We start from the raw sequence: 19,223 nt of genomic DNA on the forward strand, positions 1-19,223 counted from the left end.
CGATATAGCAGGGTCTCAGAGAAACATCATGAGGCCCATGCAGGTTGCTGTTTTTGGAGAAGCCTTGTTGCTCAAGTGTCATCTAGAAATAATTCATTTTCATTTGACATTTAGGTATAAAATTAATTTGGAGATATTTGTGGAGGTTGAGTACTGCGTCTCACAATCTGGGTGGAACTCCTATGCTGATCTGTAATGTATAAGAGCAGAACTGCTGGTATAAAGGGGTTACCAACCCTTAGAAAATATTAAATTGCACAAGATAGGATTCACCTGAGGGAGGGCTGCCTCTAAAACATCCCAAAGGCTAGTAGTATGCCAAGCAGGCCTGAATACGATCAGGATGCTTGTGTGTAAATTATTCATATTTTGTATCTACTCTCAATGGGCATTTTTCCATGGTAAAAACAGTGAATGGAATGCATATCGACTGAGAGGATAGACAGACATTCTGAGTAAAGATCTTCCTATAGTAAGCTGCAGAATGCTAGTTTTAAAAGGGATTTCTTAGCTGTGTTGTACTGGATGCTGGACACATCCAGTTAATGAGTTTTTGGTAATCATATGCTGGTGCTTGCTATCCCTGCATACTCCCATAGAAATCCAAAAGGATAGTTAGAGCAGCAATGCTCTGTACTGTATGTGTTTGCTCTAAGGTTTACTTGAGCACATTGTGCTTAGGAAATATGAATTCATTGCATTATGTCATACACAGTTTCTATTCAGCATTCTGGTACTTAACTGATGCTAACCATTATTTGAAGATCAGCAGGTGGTACATTCCTCCCATCCAAGTACTAACCAGGCCCGACCCTGCTTAGCTTCCGCGATCAGACGAGATCGGGCGCGTTCAGGGTGGTATGGCCGTACACCAAGTGGTACATTCCTATTACTGGAAAGAAATGAAAGTGTAAGTCACTGGATTAAGGTACATAAAGGATGATATTTAGAGACCATACATTCTATTAAGACTCACACATTCAGATAGCAAGTATTTCCAGGACAGGCTTTTGCAGGCCAAATGAAAATTTATTGTGTTACCTCTGGCTTTTGAAATATTAAACAGTAATTAATGGTAACAAAATGGTGAAAACAGATATTTTGGGTGTTTAAAAGTCATTCTCGGAGGATATTCTATTATGCTTAGTGTGACTAACACAAAAAATATTTATCCCTTTTTCCTTGAGGTTCAATAAGGATCAAGAGGCCGGGGATGACGGGCGTTAGTCACTTGTCTTATTCAAGGAGGAAGTAGAGACCCCACGCAATGAATTGAAATAGTTTTCAATCTACAGCAAGGAGAGTCAATGTGGAATAAGATTTTGTGTTGGTGTCAAACAAACCCACTGTACATATAGCTGCGCCTTTGACTCATCCTAACATTGATGGACAACTGTGAAAAGATGGGATAGAAGAGTCTGAGTTTCCCCTTTAACCCAAGTGGCCCATGTGGACTAGCTGCTCAATTTGTCTTGAGAACATAGAAAGGAAAATGAATTTTGGCCATCTGCATGATCTTCAGCTCTCAGGGGGAATGCTTAAACAAAGACTGAACCAATGAATTGGTCACAACCCAAAGGATTGCACTCCACAAACATTAGACGTGAATCTACATGAGGTATTTAGACAACCCACCACAGTAATACTTTCGCCTCCACACAACGATATTTCCCAGATGTGAGACATCATACTTTGCCTCAATAAGCATGAACTCAGAAGAAGGTATAAGTGTTATTTAGGAAGAAAAAACTGGAGGGTAGGACAGAAAAAGGAAGAGAAACATAGACAGTGTAAGAGACAGAGAGGAGAGAGGGTGACAGAGAGTTAGGAGAAAAGAGGAAGAGAAAGGAGAGAGGCCCAGATTTGCCTCTTCAGAAGAAATGCAGGCAGAAACAAAGGTGTTCAAGGTAAGCTTGCCCCAGTGAGAAGAAAGAGACTGGAAATGGGTGGAGCTTGTCTCCTAAAGGGACAGCGTACTAACAAGGAATGTTGATTTCTCAAAAAATTAGGAAACAACCTACTTCAAGATCTAGCAATTCCATTTTGGGGCATATACCTAAGGGATGCTCAATTATACCACAAGGATTTGAGTTCATAGCAGCATTATTTTTCATAGCCAGATCCTAGAAAACAAACTAAATGCCTGTCAGCCAAAGAATGGAGAAGGAAAATGAGGTACATTTACAGTTGAGTTCTATTCAGCAGAAAAAACAATGATATCTTGAAATTTGTAGGTAAATGGATGGATCTAGGAAATATCATGTTGAGTGAGGTACCCCAGGGCCAGAAAGACAAATATAATATGTACTCACTCATGAGTGGCTTTTAGACATAGAGCAAAGTTAAACCACCCTGCAATTTACAATGCAAGAGAACACAGACAACAAACAAGGCCACAAGAGAGACATACATGGATCTAATATACTTGGAAAATAGAAAATATCAAGATCTCAGGCTGGAGAGATGGCTCAGAGGTTAAGAGCACTGACTGCTCTTCCAAAGGTCCTGAGTACAATTCCCAGCAACCATATGGTGCCTCACAACCATCTCTAATGAAATCTGATGCCCTCTTCTGGCCTGCAGATGTACATGCAGGCAAAACTCTGTAATGTAAAATATAATAAAGAAAACATTAAAAAAAATCACCAGTAAATTGTGAATATGCCTATCATGCGAGAGGGTAGAAAATGAGGGTACAGAAAGAGAAGAGAGCAGAGAAAAATATATAGAGAAATGAAAATAATTAAAAACATGAAGTGACAAATGGAAAAGTAATGGGTATATGAATTTGAAAATGGAACACTAAATAGGGTATGCAAATCTATGGCACATCAAGCTATATTGTGAGATATAGAGTTAATTGCTGAGTATCTTTCTTCATTATATATCAACCAAAGAATATCTGGCTTTGAATAAGCACATGATATATTTATTGTTTCTTTATTAACTTCTTCATTTACTTAGTGTATTTAGTTTCTAGATTCTCTAGTATAAAGTATTTTAACATTAATTAGATCAAACCATGTTATATCACATGTACAGAAAAGGCAAAAATACACATCCATAAAAGCTTACAGCTGGATTAGATAATTAATATAATGGAAGAGCATTTGGAAATCTAAAATTGTTACATCATTTTTTTAAAAAAATATTTAGGGCTTTCCTTCATATGAGTTTGCAGGTACAAAGAAAATAAAGAACACAAAGATGCTTAGACAGATTGCTGATTTTGATACAATATTTTTACCAGATACAACAGCAATGTGTAACTTAATAAAGAATATGGGCCAAAGATGATGCCAAATCTTTTATATTTAGATTCCCTTTGATATTAGTTTTGCATGTCCTCAAATAGTACTGTAATGAGAACAGGCTTTAACTCACTGATTATACACTAAAAGTTTATTCTTATAGAAAAACTACCATGAAATAGAAAAAATTACTACGCTGACAAGAATTATTGGGGTTCTACAGTATATTTTCTCATGAGTTTAAAGACTTCTGATACATACAAATGTTTTATCACATTGAACATATTCATACGTACTCCTCAAGTATGTATTCTTTTATGGTTTGAAGATTATTGCAACTTGCAAGGCATTACTACACTGATTGCGTTCACAGGGTTTCTCTCTAGTATGTGTTCTGACTTTGAAGATTCCTGTTACAAGTAAAAGGTTTTACCACACTGATTACATTAATAGGGTTTCTCTCCAGTATGTGTTCTTTTATGCTCCTGAAGACTATAGTGATATGAAAAGGCTTTACCACACTGACTACATTCATAGGGTTTCTCTCCAGTATGATTTCTTATATGCTTCCAAAGATCACTGTGATATGAAAAGGTTTATCACACTGACTACATTATATGGTTTCTCTCCAGTATGTGTTCTGTTATGACTTTGCAGATGGCTGTGACGTGTAAAGGCTTTACCACTCTGATTACACTCATAGGGTTTCTTTCCAGTATGTATTCTTTTATGTTCTTGAAGACTACTGTGACATGTAAAAACTTTACCACACTGTTTGCATTCATAGGGTTTTTTCTCCAGTATGTATTCTTTTATGTTCTTGAAGACTACTATGATGTGCTTTACCACACTGATTACATTCATAGTGTTTTTCTTTAGTATGTGTTCTGTTATGACTTTGAAGATACCTGTGAAATGTAAAAGCTTTACCACACTGATTGCATTCATAGGGTTTCTCTCCAGTGTGTATTCTTTTATGTTGTCGAAGACTAGTGGAACGTGTAAAAGCTTTACCACACTGATTACATTCATAGGGTTTTTCTTTAGTATGTGTTCTGTTATGACTTCGAAGATGACTGTTATATGTAAAAGCTTTACCACACTGATTACATTCATAGGGTTTCTCTCCAGTATGTATTCTTTTATGTTGTTGAAGACTACTGGAACGTGTAAAAGCCTTACCGCACTGATTGCATTCAAAGGGTTTCTCTCCAGTATGTGTTTTGTAATGTCTTTGAAGACAACTGGGACGTGTAAAAGCTTTACCACACTGATTACATCCATAGGGATTCTCTCCAGCATGCGTTCTTTTATGTATTTGTAGTCGAGTCGCACATGCAATGGCTTCATCATGTTGAATACGTTCACACGCTTTCTCTTCTATAAAACTTCTTTCATATCTTTCAAAGTGACTGTTATAGAAAGAGTTTAACTCATTAATATATTCAGAAGGTGTCTTTGCACATATAAGAGCATTAAAATATTCATGACACTTTAAATCCTTATATCTGTATAAATTACTTTTAGAACGTTCCTCTTGCCTGTACACCTCCACCCCAGATGTGGGCATCAGATCTCAATAGCAATGGTTGTGGGACACCATGTAATTGCTGTGATTTGAACTCAGGACATCAGTGCTCTTAGCTTCTAAGACATGGTCTATGTTTGAAGAGAAATCAGAACTTAAGCTTTTATCATGTCATGTAATGTCATGTATTCCCTTTATTAAAGTTGGTGTGCATCTTTGAAGATGCCTTTGATGGTAAGAGCCTTTATTACATAGTTTACTTTTGAAACATCTTATATTTGTATGAGGTTTTTCACAAATGTAAAGAGAACTGGCAAAAGTCAGAGAATCAAAAAACTTATATACAAGAGTGCGAGTCATACTACATTTGCGAAATGACTCATGACACACAGAGGTGGCTACAACGCCTAGTACTCACCTAGCAAACAGTACTTTCCTAACGGACATTGAGATGTATGGCTTTTTGAGAATTTAATAACCATCAATACACTTTAAGCTTGTTTTTTTTATATTGCTGCATTTCTTTTAATAATCCAGGGCACATTTAGCTTTTCTCAGACACACACTTAAATAATTTTGCTTATTCAAGTTACCTTCCATGTCCTCTAGAACTTTGAGAATGCTTTTCAATATTTTGATCCTCCCAAGTGCATCCTAAAAATAATATCAGAAAATATGTGATATGTGATTGGAAATTGTGCAAACTTTAAGTTATTATCTTCAATGAACCTTAGCACCATGAATGATTTATTGACCGTACTCTTCCTCTCTCAATCCACATTACAGAAGACCCTCAATAACCAGGAAACACTTGCCCCCTTTTGTTAAAACGTGAGTAAATTTCACCATCTTACCAATAGCGGTGAGGTTCATGAAGGTCTCCAGCATCACATCCTTGTAGAGATTCTTCTCGGAAGGGTCCAGCAAAGCCCACTCTTCCGGGGTGAATTTAACATGGACATCATCATAGGTCACTGCATTCTAATATGTCCCATACATGTGGAAAACAAAAGGTGTGATACCATCAACATTGTAAATGCATAGAGTATGATCTTCTAATTCTGGTGCTTCTCGTATTTATTTCATAAGAGGAACTTTATTTTGCCATCACTACATCACTACAGAATGAAATTGATTAGGAAGTTCACCCCTGTCATTTCTTCAACCTTTAAATAAGATTCATCGTGCCAAGGAAATACAGTCCACAGTAAACATCAGAGAAACTGTTTGACCTATTACTCAAAACAAAATATAATAGGCTATAACAGGTACTGACTCATGCATTTAATACCAACACTTAGAAGGCAGAAGCAGGTCTATCTTTCTTTCTATGTGTTAGATTGTTATATCAATTTTGAAGGCAGACAAGGTCTAAATATGTATTTTTGTCAAACACAGATGCCTGTAACAGAACTGAAGTGAAATCACATACTAAGAATTCATGACCTGTAACGTTGCATCTTTTTTGTATACTGGACCAATAGAACATCAAAAGTTCACCCAAATGTTGAGTCTACATTGTAATGGCCCATGCCATGCTTGGAACAGAGTCGCAGCAGATTAAGAATAAAGTTGTTTCCTTGGACGAAGGATCTCTTTCTCTTTTTCTACCATTTACTGAAGGCATTGAGGATGCCTTTCTAGGCATCCTATTCTGAGGTGAGCCTTCTCTTCAATGGTGTTAAACACCTTGAAATGTCCTTTCTCTGTTTCATCATCCAACTGCCTTCTATAACAACCAAGTGCTGATTGTCTCTACAAGATGAAAGTGTAAGTCTGCTATCCTTGTATGATGTATAATAAATATGTGTTTTCTGATGGATATAGGTGAAGCCTTGTATAGGACTTTTGAGTTTCTCTGTAACTAGCTTTGCAGCCTCTCCTGGATCTAGCTCTTGTAGACCAGGCTGGTCTCGAACTCACAGAGATCCACCTACCTCTGCCTCCCGAGTGCTGGGATTAAAGGCATGGGCCACCATCGCCCGGCACAAGCATGGTTTTCATACTACTTATCTTTGGGATATTTGGGAGGCAGTAATCCCTTAGATAAATTCTATTTCAGGTGACTTAATGGCTCTCTCTCTTGTCTTTGATTTTGTGAGACACGGTTTCCCTGGAGTTTTGGAGCCTGTCCTGAAACTAGCACTTGTAGACCAGGCTGGCCTCAGATGCACAGAGATCTGCATGCCTCTGCCTCCCCAGTGCTGAGATTAAAGGTGTTCTACACCAAAGCCCAACTACTGTATTTCATTTTTTTTGTGGATTTCAACACAGGGTTTCTTTGTAGCATTGGAGCCTGTCTTGGAACTAGCTCTTGTAAATCAGGCTGGCCTTGAACTCACAAAAATCCCCTTGCCTCTGCCTCCAGAGTGCTGGGATTAAAGACATGCCCCAACACCACCTGGTGACTTAGTGTCTCTTTAAGATTTGGTAGCTCCTTATACACGATCAATTCTATTACAACAATTCTAATCTTCTCTCTTGGTTGAGCAGTGCAAAACTACTCTTCACAGTAGATAACATTTACAAGCCTCACACATCAAATCCAGATGCATCATGAACTTAAATGTTCAATTTTACAAGTGAAGAAATTCTGGAAGATACTAGAGAGACCAGGCTCCTCTTACTTTGGCAAATCTTCATTCCATAGTACAATACAAGCACTACAGGCACCAACATTTCTACAAGAAGGGCTTTTCTAAACACGATCCCACTCCCAGTGCTTTCTGTGGATGCAGACAACAGAGTTAAATTATTCAGAGACTGCTGTTTTAGCGCAGGGAATTACAAGGATCACATAGAAACCATGGAGAACCAAGAAGAAACACGCCCAACTCAGCAAGTGCCCACTAGCTCCCACCCAAACAAGGGAGGACTCAACCCATGGGTTCAGCTGCTCCACCCTGTCTGCGGACAGTGTCATGTCACTCACCACAGCCTGCCTCTTTTCCTTCTCCGAGGCTAGCTGCCCATATCTCACCAAGGCCTGGCTGCAGAGCTCAGCCATACTCTCTGCACATGGAGCCCACAGTGCAGCAAAAATATGGACCAACGTCTGACTTCCACAGGAGAGCACACTAGCCAGGAAACCGGAAAAACCCACCCATATGAGTGGCAGGTCTGAACAAGGCTCCGATTGGCTATTGTTGCATGAGTGACAAACATATTGAGCACAAGGAGAGGAGCACAATGTTTCTCAGGCGGAGCTTCCTTTCTAAGCACAACCCTATCCCAGAGTTCCTAGAGATTTGTGGCAAATTCCACAAGTCTCTTGTTAATGTAAACCAGTGGTTTCTGTTTTAACAGGAAGTATAGAAATTCGGAAGGAGGCTAATCAAGCAATGCTGCACAAAACAAACACATGGTATTTCGAGATTGTAAAAAAAAAAAAAGGTAGTGGTGCAGGCCTTTAATGCCAGCAACCGGGAGGCTGAGGCAGTTGCAACTCTGTGAGTTCGAGGCCATCCTGGTCTACAAGAGCTAGATCCAGGACAGACTCCAAAGCTAGTTACAGAGAAACTCTGTCTCGAAAAAACCGAAACAACAAAACCAAGTCTACAGTGGCATTTTCTAAAAAGAGTTGGTTTTTCAGAACCTGAAGCAAACACATTACAAAGTACTAGCTGTTCCAAGCTTATTCCTGGTTTCAAAGGAGATCTACTTTTTTCTCTATACAGCAGGGCCTCAGAGAAACACCAAGAGGCCCTGGCAGGTTGCTGTATTTGGAGAGGCCTAGGTGCTCAATTATCATCTAGAAATAATTCAATTTTAATTGGACATTTAGGTGTAAAATCCATTTGGAGATATTTGTGAAGGCTGGTGTGGCATCTCTCGAACTGGGTAGAACTCCCATGCTAATCTGTAATGTATAAGAGCAGAACTGCTGGTACAAAGGAGTTACCAACCCTTAGAAGATATTAAACAAATCAACATAGGAATTACCTGAGGAAGGCTGCCTCTAAAACATCTCAAAGGCTAGTAGTATGACAAGCAGGGCTGAATAAGATTAGAATGCTTGGGTGTAAATGTTTATTCACATTTTTTGGATAGTGCTAATGGTCACTTTTCTGCGATATAAACAGCAGATAGAATGCATATTGATGGGGAGGAGAGAGAGACCCTCTGTGTAAAGTTGTTTCTATAGTAACCTGATGCATCAAAGTTTCGAAATGGATTTCTTAGATGTGTTATACTGCATGCTGTACACATCAACTTAATGATGTTTTATTAAACATTTGCTGGGTCGTAGTATGCCTACATATTCCCATAGAAATCCAAAAGGATAGTTAGAGCAGAAACGCTGTGTATTATATGCATTTACTCTAAGGTTTAGTTGATCAAATTGCACCTAGGAAATATTAATTTATTGCATTATGTCATTCACAGTTTCTATTTGGCTTTCTTATACTTAACTGTTGCTCAGCACTATCTTAAGACCAATAAGTGGTACATTCCTATGACTGAACAGTTATGAGTGTGTAAGTAAGTGGTTTCAGGTACATAAAAGTCATATTTAGAGAAAATATATTCTATTAAGATTCATAAATTCATATATCAAGTATTTCAAGGACAGACTCTATTGTGTGCTAAATGAAAATTTATGGAGTTACAACTGGCTTTTGAAATATTAAACAGTAGTTACTGGTCCCAAGGTGGTGTAAAACTGATATTTTGGATATTTCATAATCATTCTTGGAGGGTATTCTATTATGCTTAGAGTGACTAATACAGAAAATATTTATCTCTTTTTCCTTGAAGTACAATGAGCTTCTAGTGGCTGGGGATGAAGGCTGTTAGTCACTTGTCTTATTCAAGAAGGTTATACAGTCCCCACTCAATGAATTTTAAATATTTTCCATTTTACAGCACGGAGGGTCAATGTGGAAACGATTTTCTGAAGGCGTCAAAAGAACACACAGGACATAAGGCAGCGTCTTTGACTCATCCCAACATGGATGGACAACTACCGAAAGAAGGGCTAGAAGAGTCTGAGTTTCTCCTCTAAACCAAGTGGCCCCTATGGACTAGCTGCAAAGGACACTGTCACTAAGACACAAAGGCAACCTACTGACTGGGAGAAGATCTTCACCAACCCCACAACAGACAAAGGCCTGATCTCCAAAATATATAAAGAACTCAAGAAACTAGACTTTAAAATGCTAATTAACCCAATTATAAAATGGGGCACTGATCTGAACAGAGAATTTTCAACAGAAGAAGTTCAAATGGGCAAAAGACACTTAAGGTCCTGCTCAACTTCCTTAGCAATCAGGGAAATGCAAATCAAAACAACTTTGAGATATCATCTTACACCTGTCAGAATGGCTAAAGTCAAAAACACCAAGGATAGCCTTTGCTGTAGAGGTTGTGGAGGAAGGGGTACCCTCATCCATTGCTGGTGGGAATGCAATCTTGTGCAACCACTTTGTAAACAGTGTGGTGGTTTCTCAGGAAATTTGGGATCAACCTACCCCTGGACCCAGCAATACCACTCTTGGGAATATACCCAAGAGATGCCCTATCATATGACAAAAGCATTTGTTCAACTAGGTTCATAGCCGTATTATTTGTAATAGCCAGAACCTGGAAACAACCTAGATGCCCTTTAATGGAAGAATGGATGAAGAAAGTATGGAATATATACACACTAGAGTACTACGCTGCGGTAAAAAACAATGACTTCTCGAATTTTGCATGCAAATGGATGGAAATAGAAAACACTATCCTGAGTGAGGTATCCCAGACCCAAAAAGATGAACATGGGATGTACTCACTCATAATTGGTTTCTAGCCATAAATAAGGGTCACGGAGTCTACAGTAGGTGAACCTAAAGAAACTAAATAAGAAGGTGAACCCAAGGAAAAACATATATTTATCCTCTTGGCTAAGGGAAGTAGACAAAATTGCCGGGGAGAAAATTGGGATCTTGGGGGTGGGGTGGGATGGGGGTAAGGGGAGATGGGGAGAGAAAAGTTAGAAGGGAAGGAGGTGGGGACTTGGGGAAACACAAGGATTGGGATAAAGGAAGGTTGGACAGGGGAGCGTGGAACCACAATTCTTAGTTAAGGGAGCCACTTTAGGGTTGGCAAGAGACTTTACCCTAGAGGGTCTCCCAGAAACCCATGGTGATGTTCCCTGTTCGTCCCTTGGGCAGCTGAGGATAGGCAACCTGAAATGACCCTATCCTATAGCAATACTGACAAATATCTTGCATACCACCATAGAACCTTCATCTGTTGATGGATGGAGATGGGGACAGGGACCCACACTGGAGCACTGGTCTGAGCTCCCAAGGCCCCAATGAGGAGCAGAAGGAGGGAGAAGATGAGCAAGGAAGTCAGGACCAAGAGAGGCGCACCCACCCACTGAGACAAGGGGGCTGATCTAGTGGGAGCTCACCAAGGCCAGCTGGACTGTGACTGAAAAAGCATGGGATAAAACCAGACTCTCTGAACATGGCGAACAATGAGGGCTGATGAGAAGCCAAGGACATTGGCACGGGGTTTTGACCCTACTTCATGTTCTGGCTTTGTGGGAGCCTAGCCAGTCTGGTTGTTCACCTTCCCTAGACATGGACGGAGTGGGGCGGACCTTGGACTTTCCACAGGGCAGGGAAACCTGACTGCTCTATGGACTGGAGAGGGAGGGGGAGAAGAGTTTGGGTGAGGGGGAGAGGGGTGGGAGGAGAGGGAGGGAAAGGGGAGGCTGGGAGGAAGCGGATACTTTTTTTCCTTTTCTCAATAAAAAAAAAGAATATTATTTCTCCCCCCCCCCCAAAAAAAAATCAGATTCAAAGGGAGAAAACTTGGATAGGCCTAAAAGAAAAAAAATAATTTTTATAATATGATCTTTTTCATTTCACATAGCTATCCCAGTTCAAACTCCCTTCTTATTTTCTGTCTCACCCAATCTTCACCCTCTTCCCATTAAATAATAATGTGAAACCAAGTGAAAACATATAGAGATCCTCCTGGAAATTGGAAGCAGGCAAGATTGCCAGGAAAAAGTTGGGTCCATGGGCATGGGGATGTTGTAGAGGAAGAGGAGAGGGAGAGAGAGTAGGGAGAAGAGAAGGGTTGGGGAGAGCTTGGGGGAGTGGGATGGTTGAGATGGAGGAAGGACGGATATGGGAGCAGGGAAGAAGATATCTTAATTAAGGGAGCCAATTTGGGGTTGGCAAGAGGCTTGGCCAGGAGTTCTCAGGTTTCCACGGGGATGTCTGCAGCTAGGATCCTGTGCAGTGGAGGAGAGGGTGCCTGAACTGACCTTGTCCCATAGTCAGACTGATGACTATCTTGAATATCACCACAGAAGGTTCGTCTGGCGACAGATGGAGATAGAGTTGGAGACCCACATTGGAGCACTGGATTGCGCTCCCAAGGTTCAGTTGAAGAGCAGAAAGAGGGAGAATATGAGCAAGAAAGTCAGGACTGCAAGGGGTTGGTTCACCAACTGAGACAGTGTGCCTGATCTAATGGGAGCACACCAAAGCAAGCTGGACTGGGACTGAATGAGCATGGGATCAAACTGGACCCTGTGAATGATGGCTGACAATTGGGGCAGACTGAGAAGCCAATCATAATGGCATGAGATTTGTCTCTACTTCATGTACTGGTTTTTTGGGATCCTAGCCTACTTGGATGCATACCTTTCTAAGACAGGATGGAAGGGGAGGTCGTTGGATTTCCCACATGTCAGGTACCACCCTGCCCTCTCTTAGGATTGGAGGGTGAGAGAGGTAGCGATAGCGGGGGAGCATGAGTGAAATGGGAGAAGGGGAGGAAGTGGGAATTTGAATGATACTATTTATAGAGCAAAAAAAAAAATAACCACAATTCAAAAATGGAAAAAAAGAGAGAGAATGAGCCTAGGGCTCAAAACCATGATAGTGATATCCATAGGAATAGCTGATATGAGATAGTGAGAGATCAGTGACTCTGGATTGATAGAATGGGACCTGCAATAAACCAAATTCAAACCCCTGAATGTGATGGAGAGTTGTGAGGATTGGGCCACTGACTGTGAAACCAGCATTTATCCCGAGTGCTTTAACTGTCAACATACTATTTTCACTTAGGCTGATGGTACACAAGAGTGAAAAACTTTGAGGCACTTTAGCATTACTGCACCCCCTTCCTGGGACCCACTACCCTGGTAACCAACGACATATGCACTGGAGTTTTGAGTACTTTCCATCCCCTTTGTAGTCTTTCTTCAGTAGACCCAGAACCTGGATCTGGGGTGAGACGACCTGCAGGTGTTCCTCCTTGTAATCGCCATAGCATTGATCAATTAGAGTTAGCTGGCCATTGAATGAACTAGTCAAAATAGTTGACAAATGATTTCTGGACTTTCCCTTTGATTCTGTACTATACCTCCTTGATTTTTTTTTCTTATAAAGATCCTTTAGTAGACAAAGCAGTGTTTCTTCTCCTCTCAAGGCTGAGGGATCTCTGCCACCGCAGCAGAATAAAAATTCCTCTTGCTATTGACAACCATTCTGGGAGTGTCTCTTGGGGTGACCTCCTCCTTAGTGGGGCTTTAGGTCCCAACAAGAGAAGCAGCTACCCTTGGCAGATAACCAATGGTTCTGGCATCCACAAAATCTTGGTGTACTCTGGCAATACAGGCTTCAAGTTCACACCTTCATACAATATAACTATAGGCTTCCATTGAGGGTCACTCTTGAAAATTGCCTGGCCTCAACCGCTTTCTTTATGTGAAAGGCGAGATACTTAAATGCCATTCTTCTACTTTGGACTTTAATGTCAGAACCATGTAGCTAAGGTGGACAAGTTCTGTAACTAGCTAGATCATGGTCCCTGGTTAATTACACCTTCACCAATTTTCGGTTTCTCTTTGTTTCCTTCACTAACTCTGCTTGACTCCCCTGGAATTTGCTGTGGATACTGAGGTTGCCTAAATATCAGGGATCCATCAGCACATACCCTACTATAGATGGGATTAAAGGCATGTACCACAACACCTGGCTCTATGCTTTTCTTTAGTTCCTTTTCACTAGTTTTTAATAACTAGGTTGATCTTGCCCTGATATCACCACTCCCTTTATTTCATATCTTAATGCGTTTTTCTCCTTAAACACAAGATTCAACTCCATTCTATGGCTTTCCTCGTGCTCTTTTAAACTTAAATTTTCTACATCTTTCATTTTTTCAATGCTCATTTTGCCTCTTTTCTTTATAAATACTACTTAGTGTGACTACAAACAACAGCTTGACAGAGACTATACTATTCTTTTTTGTTGGTGTTGTTGTGAGATTTACTCTGCCATAAGGATCAGTTCCAATCTTGCAACTTTATACTTAGTCAGACTGTTCAGAAAAGGGCAAAACCCAGATATTTCTTCATGAATATATTACAAGATTACCTAGGAAAAATACTAATTTTATTCTCCTCTGAAACCTCTCAGTGAAGTCACACAACCTTCAAATCCCAATCAGCACAGCTGTCATTTTTTCTCCTAATTGTATGCCCTAACAGGAGCACTTAAACTTTTGAACTGTTTGTCTAATCCACAGTACTATAGTCCATATTCCTTCATCAGAAACATGATCACACCTATCACAGAAAGACTCTAGTTCTTGGTATCAACTGTATATTAGTTATGGTTCTGTTGCTGCAAAGAAACATGATGATAATTGCAACCCTAATGACGGAAATCATTGATTGGGTGGCTACACTCTCAGATGCTTAGTCCTTTGTCATGGTGTTCAACACTGTAGTGTGTGGACAGACATTCTACATACACGTGAATTCTCGGTGATAGGAAGTGAACTGATACTCTAACAATGGCTTGTGCATAGATGAGAGGTCAAGGCCTGCTTCTAAGGTGGCACACTTCATCTAACAAGGCCATACCACTCCAAATAATGCACTTCTGCAAATGCCTTTCCTATTAGAGTATAGCAGGCAAGTACTTCAAAATACCACAAATGATAACCTGATAAACAGGTCAGGTCTTGTAAAGTAGAGAACACTATAGACGCACACACACAACATGCACACACATTCACACACAAACAACACACACACACACACACATATGAACACTTTTGTAGTTCTCTGGCATGGTCGGTACAAATATCCATAAACATGCATGCAATGTCACCAGGCACAAATAACCCGACTTTATAATAAGATACTTTGAGCCCCATATATTTCTATGTCTTTGAAAATCTGAGTGCTGAAAAACCCGTCCTTTCTAGAACTGATTCTTTTGACTGTTTGTTTGCTGGATGTTTATTTTTTGAGACAGCGTTTCTCTGTATCTTTATAGTCTGCCAAGTAATTAGTTCATGTAGACTAGAGTTGCCTGGCCCTAACAAAGTACCTCCTGCCTCTGCCTGCTGAGTGCTGGGATTAAAGGTGTGTGTCACCAGCACCTGACTAAAATTGATTCTTAACTGAGGCTTGATCAGAGACATGATAAAACAACCAGGGCTCCTTTCTGGTGTAGAAGGTGAGAATAAAGAAAATAAACCAATAAAACCTCTGTTGGGTCTGAGAAAAGAAGATAGATTGGTTTCTTGTGGTGCAAATACAAAGAGGCATTATAAATAATGTCAGATACTAGTCCATAAGAGGCACAACACAATCCAGAAAAAGAGGCTGCCTATAGATTAGGACAACATTTTCAATAACTCCATATCCAATAGTGGGAGAATATTCTCAATATATAAAACTCAATACCTCGATATAAAAAACAGTAAACCACCTAAAAATGGATAAAAACTTAGACAATATTCAAAGTGAAAACTGAAATGAATGTGAAACAAAGAAATTTTCTGAAGCCCTGCATGACTGGTGGAGGCCCAAGCAGTCTGACCAACTCTGATGCCATCAGGGCTTAGATTGTTTGACCCTAGAATCCAAACACTGAAGAGGAGTCGCCCCAGAGACTACCTCTCACACCACAATTGATGAAAACGCATGAGAATTTTATTAATTTTGTCATGACAGTGTCCCTCAGCATTTGAGAAGCTGAGAGACCTCGAATAGCTGGTACAGGCTATTATTAATGGAGAAGGCTACAGAAGCAATAGGGCTTGTTCTTTTATTATTCTGATTTGCTTATTTGAAAAGGCTGTTACCAATAATTGGCTGGAGAACTGTTGCCAGAACAGATGATGTAAGAGGTCATTTTGACCCCATTTCCCAGGGACTGAATAAAAACATACGTGTATGGGTATTTGTTCATGAACTGAGTCAACATCTTAAAGGTTATCTTGCCCCAATTTCTGGAAACATATGTGCATATATGACTCTTAGGTCCTTGGTTCCCAGGGAACGAGGGGAAGCACTATGGCACGGAGGCTGAGAAGGTTCAGAATTGTCAGAAATGGCTTCAGAATTGTCTTAAAGTTTTACAAGATCCAAAGATTTCAGTCCACACACACCAACAACTACTCCACAAGCTGGTTCTGCAGAAGCAGATGTCACCCCTAAATAGGACAGTTTTTTATCTACCTGGAGCTTGTAACTTGGAGGTGCTGTGATTGCAGTAAGCACTGCCAGCTCTCCTGGGAGACTCACCTGGTGGGGTTTGGGGGAGGGGGGGAGGGTGGGACAGTGGTGCTGTCTCCAGCTACAAGCCTAAAGGTGGAGCCTGGCAAACCATAGAGAGGAAGACTTCAAGGGAAGAGAGGTGGCTGGCTGCCTGGAATTCACAAGGAAACTTTCATAATCCTCACCCCAAAGCCCTGTCAAAAATAGGATCCCATTTTCTGTGTGATATCTCAGATGAACCCCAGTGCTGATTTGATACTTATCATCCATAAGAAACCAGAAACTGTCAAATGGTTCTGATAATCATCTTTAATCCCATCATCCTTCAGACTGAATCATCCACATCTGATTGTGAGTTCATGGCTAACCTGGTTTACACACGGAGTTCCAGGACAACCAGGGCCTTTATACACATAAAGCCTCTTACAAAATCCAAAAATTAGAAAGCACCATAGAGCCTAAAATCCAAAGAGCCGAAAATAAAAGTAATAGATGAATTTAATAAAAAGAAAAAATAAAGTCTAATGACTAATTGCATTGTAAACCTGAGTGGACAGAAGAATACGCTGTGTGACACACTGCAGTTTTTTTTAAAGGCTTGGGTGATGGGATGAACCACTAACATTTTCAAATTAAATAAGGAAGCACAGACAGCAAATGATGAAGGCTAAGCTCCTTAATCTCAAGGTCAATTCAATTATATGGAGGGATTTCTGCCATTGTGAGAGATGTTTTTGGTTGCCAACATGACTACAACTGGAATGAACTATAAGCCAAAAATGGAGGGCACACCTGTAATGGATCATTTTTGATTGGTTTGTTCTCAATCTCAAGGAGGAAAAGACACTCCTTTGATGATTGAATTTGGTGGGAAGACACTGGCCTTTAATCCAGTTCATGATGCCAGAAGACACACCTTTAATTTCGGGCACAACTTCTGCTGGAAGAGTATATAAACACCTAAGATGTGGCTTTGGCTCATTTGTCTCTGGCCCTCACCTTGTTCGCATCTCTGTTCCTTTCTGGGAACAAGAGCCAACGTCTTTGGGATTCCAGTAGATATTGAAGACCAGCCAAGAGAGAAAGCACTGTGGACTGAGCAACTCCTGAAATTTTTGAAGTTTCAGTTCATAGCCAGCCATTGTCAGATTACCTGGACAGTAGCCTGTAAGTGATTCCCATAAATTCCAAGGGGGAGCGTGGAGGTACATTCTAAAACAATTGTGGCCGGCGGCAGTGATCCTCGGGCTGCAGACATTGAAGAAGATGCCACTCAACTCTTCATATCGAAAGAGTTTGAGACAGTGGAGACACTCCTGAACTCTGAAGTTCACATGCTTCTGGAGCATCGAAAGCAGCAGATTGAGAGCACAGAAGATGAGCAGGAGCTTTCAGAGGTTTGCATGAAACCCCTGAACTATACAGCCCGTTTCAGTCGTTTCAAAAATAGAGAGACCATTGCCAGTGTTCGTAGCTTGCTTCTCCAGAAAAAGCTACATAAGTTTGAGTTGGCCTGTTCAGCTAATCTTTGCCCAGAGACTGCTGAGGAGTCCAAAGCTCTGATTTCAAGTCTGGAAGGGCGTCTTGAAGATGAGGAACTGCAGCAGATTCTCGATGATATCCAGACCAAGCGCAGCTTCCAGTACTGATGTTCACACCCTGCTCCTGAGATTGCTCAGAACGCCACCACATCCCAGTCTGGTCAGCCTCACCCAGGAGTGCTGAAGCAGAAGACACTTGGGTCCCTTTGCTTTATTTAGATATAATGTCCCTCTGTGGTCCTCAGACTCATGATATGCCTCCTGCCTCACTCAGCGAAGTGCTGGGATTACAGGCGTGAGCCAACACTCAACAGCTTGGCTTTTTGGAGAGAAAAGGCTGGCTTAGTGATGGTCTTGGTTGCTGTTTCCACAGTGACTATTGGACCATAGTTACTGTGTTTTCTTGGTGCAACCTTGTAAGGGCTACAGTCTGGAACCTGTCAGGTAGAATGATGTGTTGACTGTCTCTTACCTTGGTGGTTTTGGAGCCCATGTTGTTCTTTGTTCTTGTCATTTCAATTTTTGATGTAAATAACTAACTTTGTGTAGTTTTTTAATGAAACTATTATACAAAATCTTGTATAGGGGAAGAATGTTCTTATCTAGTTGCTAATGGGAGAGAGAAACCAGAATTTTTTTAAAGAATTTCATTTCTTTATTTATTTCTGGGGAGGGGGTACATGATCCATGGTACGTGTGTGGAGAAGAACTTGCAGGAATCAGTTCTTTCCACTATGTGGACTTTCAGGATTGAAATCAAGCCATCAAGCTTGGTGGCCAGAACTGTTACTCACTGGGCCATCTTGCTGGACTCTAAATTATATTTATTTTATTTACTTATTTATTTTTGCAACTTTAGAGATCTGACCAAAAGCCTTCTCTATGCTAAACAAGGACTGTACCTATGAGTAACATGCTATCACTGAAGTTCCATTTGTTTCTGTTTGTGTGTTGTGTACTAGGAGACTAGCAAAGGAAATTGGATGTATACCTATTGTCTTGGGTTTCTTTTTATTGCTGTGGCAACTCCTTTCTTTTTTCCCAAGAAAAGGTTTTTCTGTGGAACAGTCCTGACTGTCCTGAAACTCAATCTGTAGACCATGCTGGCCTCAAACTTACAGAGATCTGCCTGCCTGTGCCACCTAAGGGCTGGGACTAAAGGTGAACACCACCCCCTCCTGGCTACCATGGCAACTCTTTTCCTTTGGTTGGTTTGGTTTGGTTTTTTCGAGACAGTGTATCTCTGTGTAGCTTTGAAGCCTGTTCTGGTACTCGTTCTGTAGTTCCAGCTGGCCTTGAACTCAGAGAGTTCTGCCTGTCTTTACACCACTCTTCCACCCCCAATTGCAGGGATAAAGGTGTGTGCCATCACTGCC

At 40.6% G+C, this 19,223-nt stretch overlaps 1 protein-coding gene and 1 pseudogene across 1 annotated transcript; one reads left to right on the plus strand and one right to left on the minus strand.

The window, feature by feature from the left end:
- Nucleotides 1–3,566: 3,566 nt before the first annotated feature.
- LOC142853976 (zinc finger protein 120-like) lies at nucleotides 3,567–7,786 on the minus strand. Its single transcript, XM_075979129.1, has 5 exons — nucleotides 7,712–7,786; nucleotides 5,634–5,760; nucleotides 5,373–5,433; nucleotides 4,182–4,408; nucleotides 3,567–3,661 (listed from the first exon to the last, which is right to left on the minus strand). Exons 1-5 carry the CDS (start codon nucleotides 7,784–7,786, stop codon nucleotides 3,567–3,569), a joined length of 585 nt encoding a protein of 194 aa, XP_075835244.1.
- Nucleotides 7,787–15,924: 8,138 nt separating this feature from the next.
- LOC142853977 (DNA-directed RNA polymerase II subunit RPB4 pseudogene) lies at nucleotides 15,925–18,250 on the plus strand (annotated as a pseudogene).
- The last annotated feature ends 973 nt before the right edge of the window (nucleotides 18,251–19,223 follow it).

Source organism: Microtus pennsylvanicus, chromosome 7, assembly GCF_037038515.1.
Source record: "Microtus pennsylvanicus isolate mMicPen1 chromosome 7, mMicPen1.hap1, whole genome shotgun sequence".
Lineage (NCBI taxonomy): Eukaryota > Metazoa > Chordata > Mammalia > Rodentia > Cricetidae > Microtus > Microtus pennsylvanicus.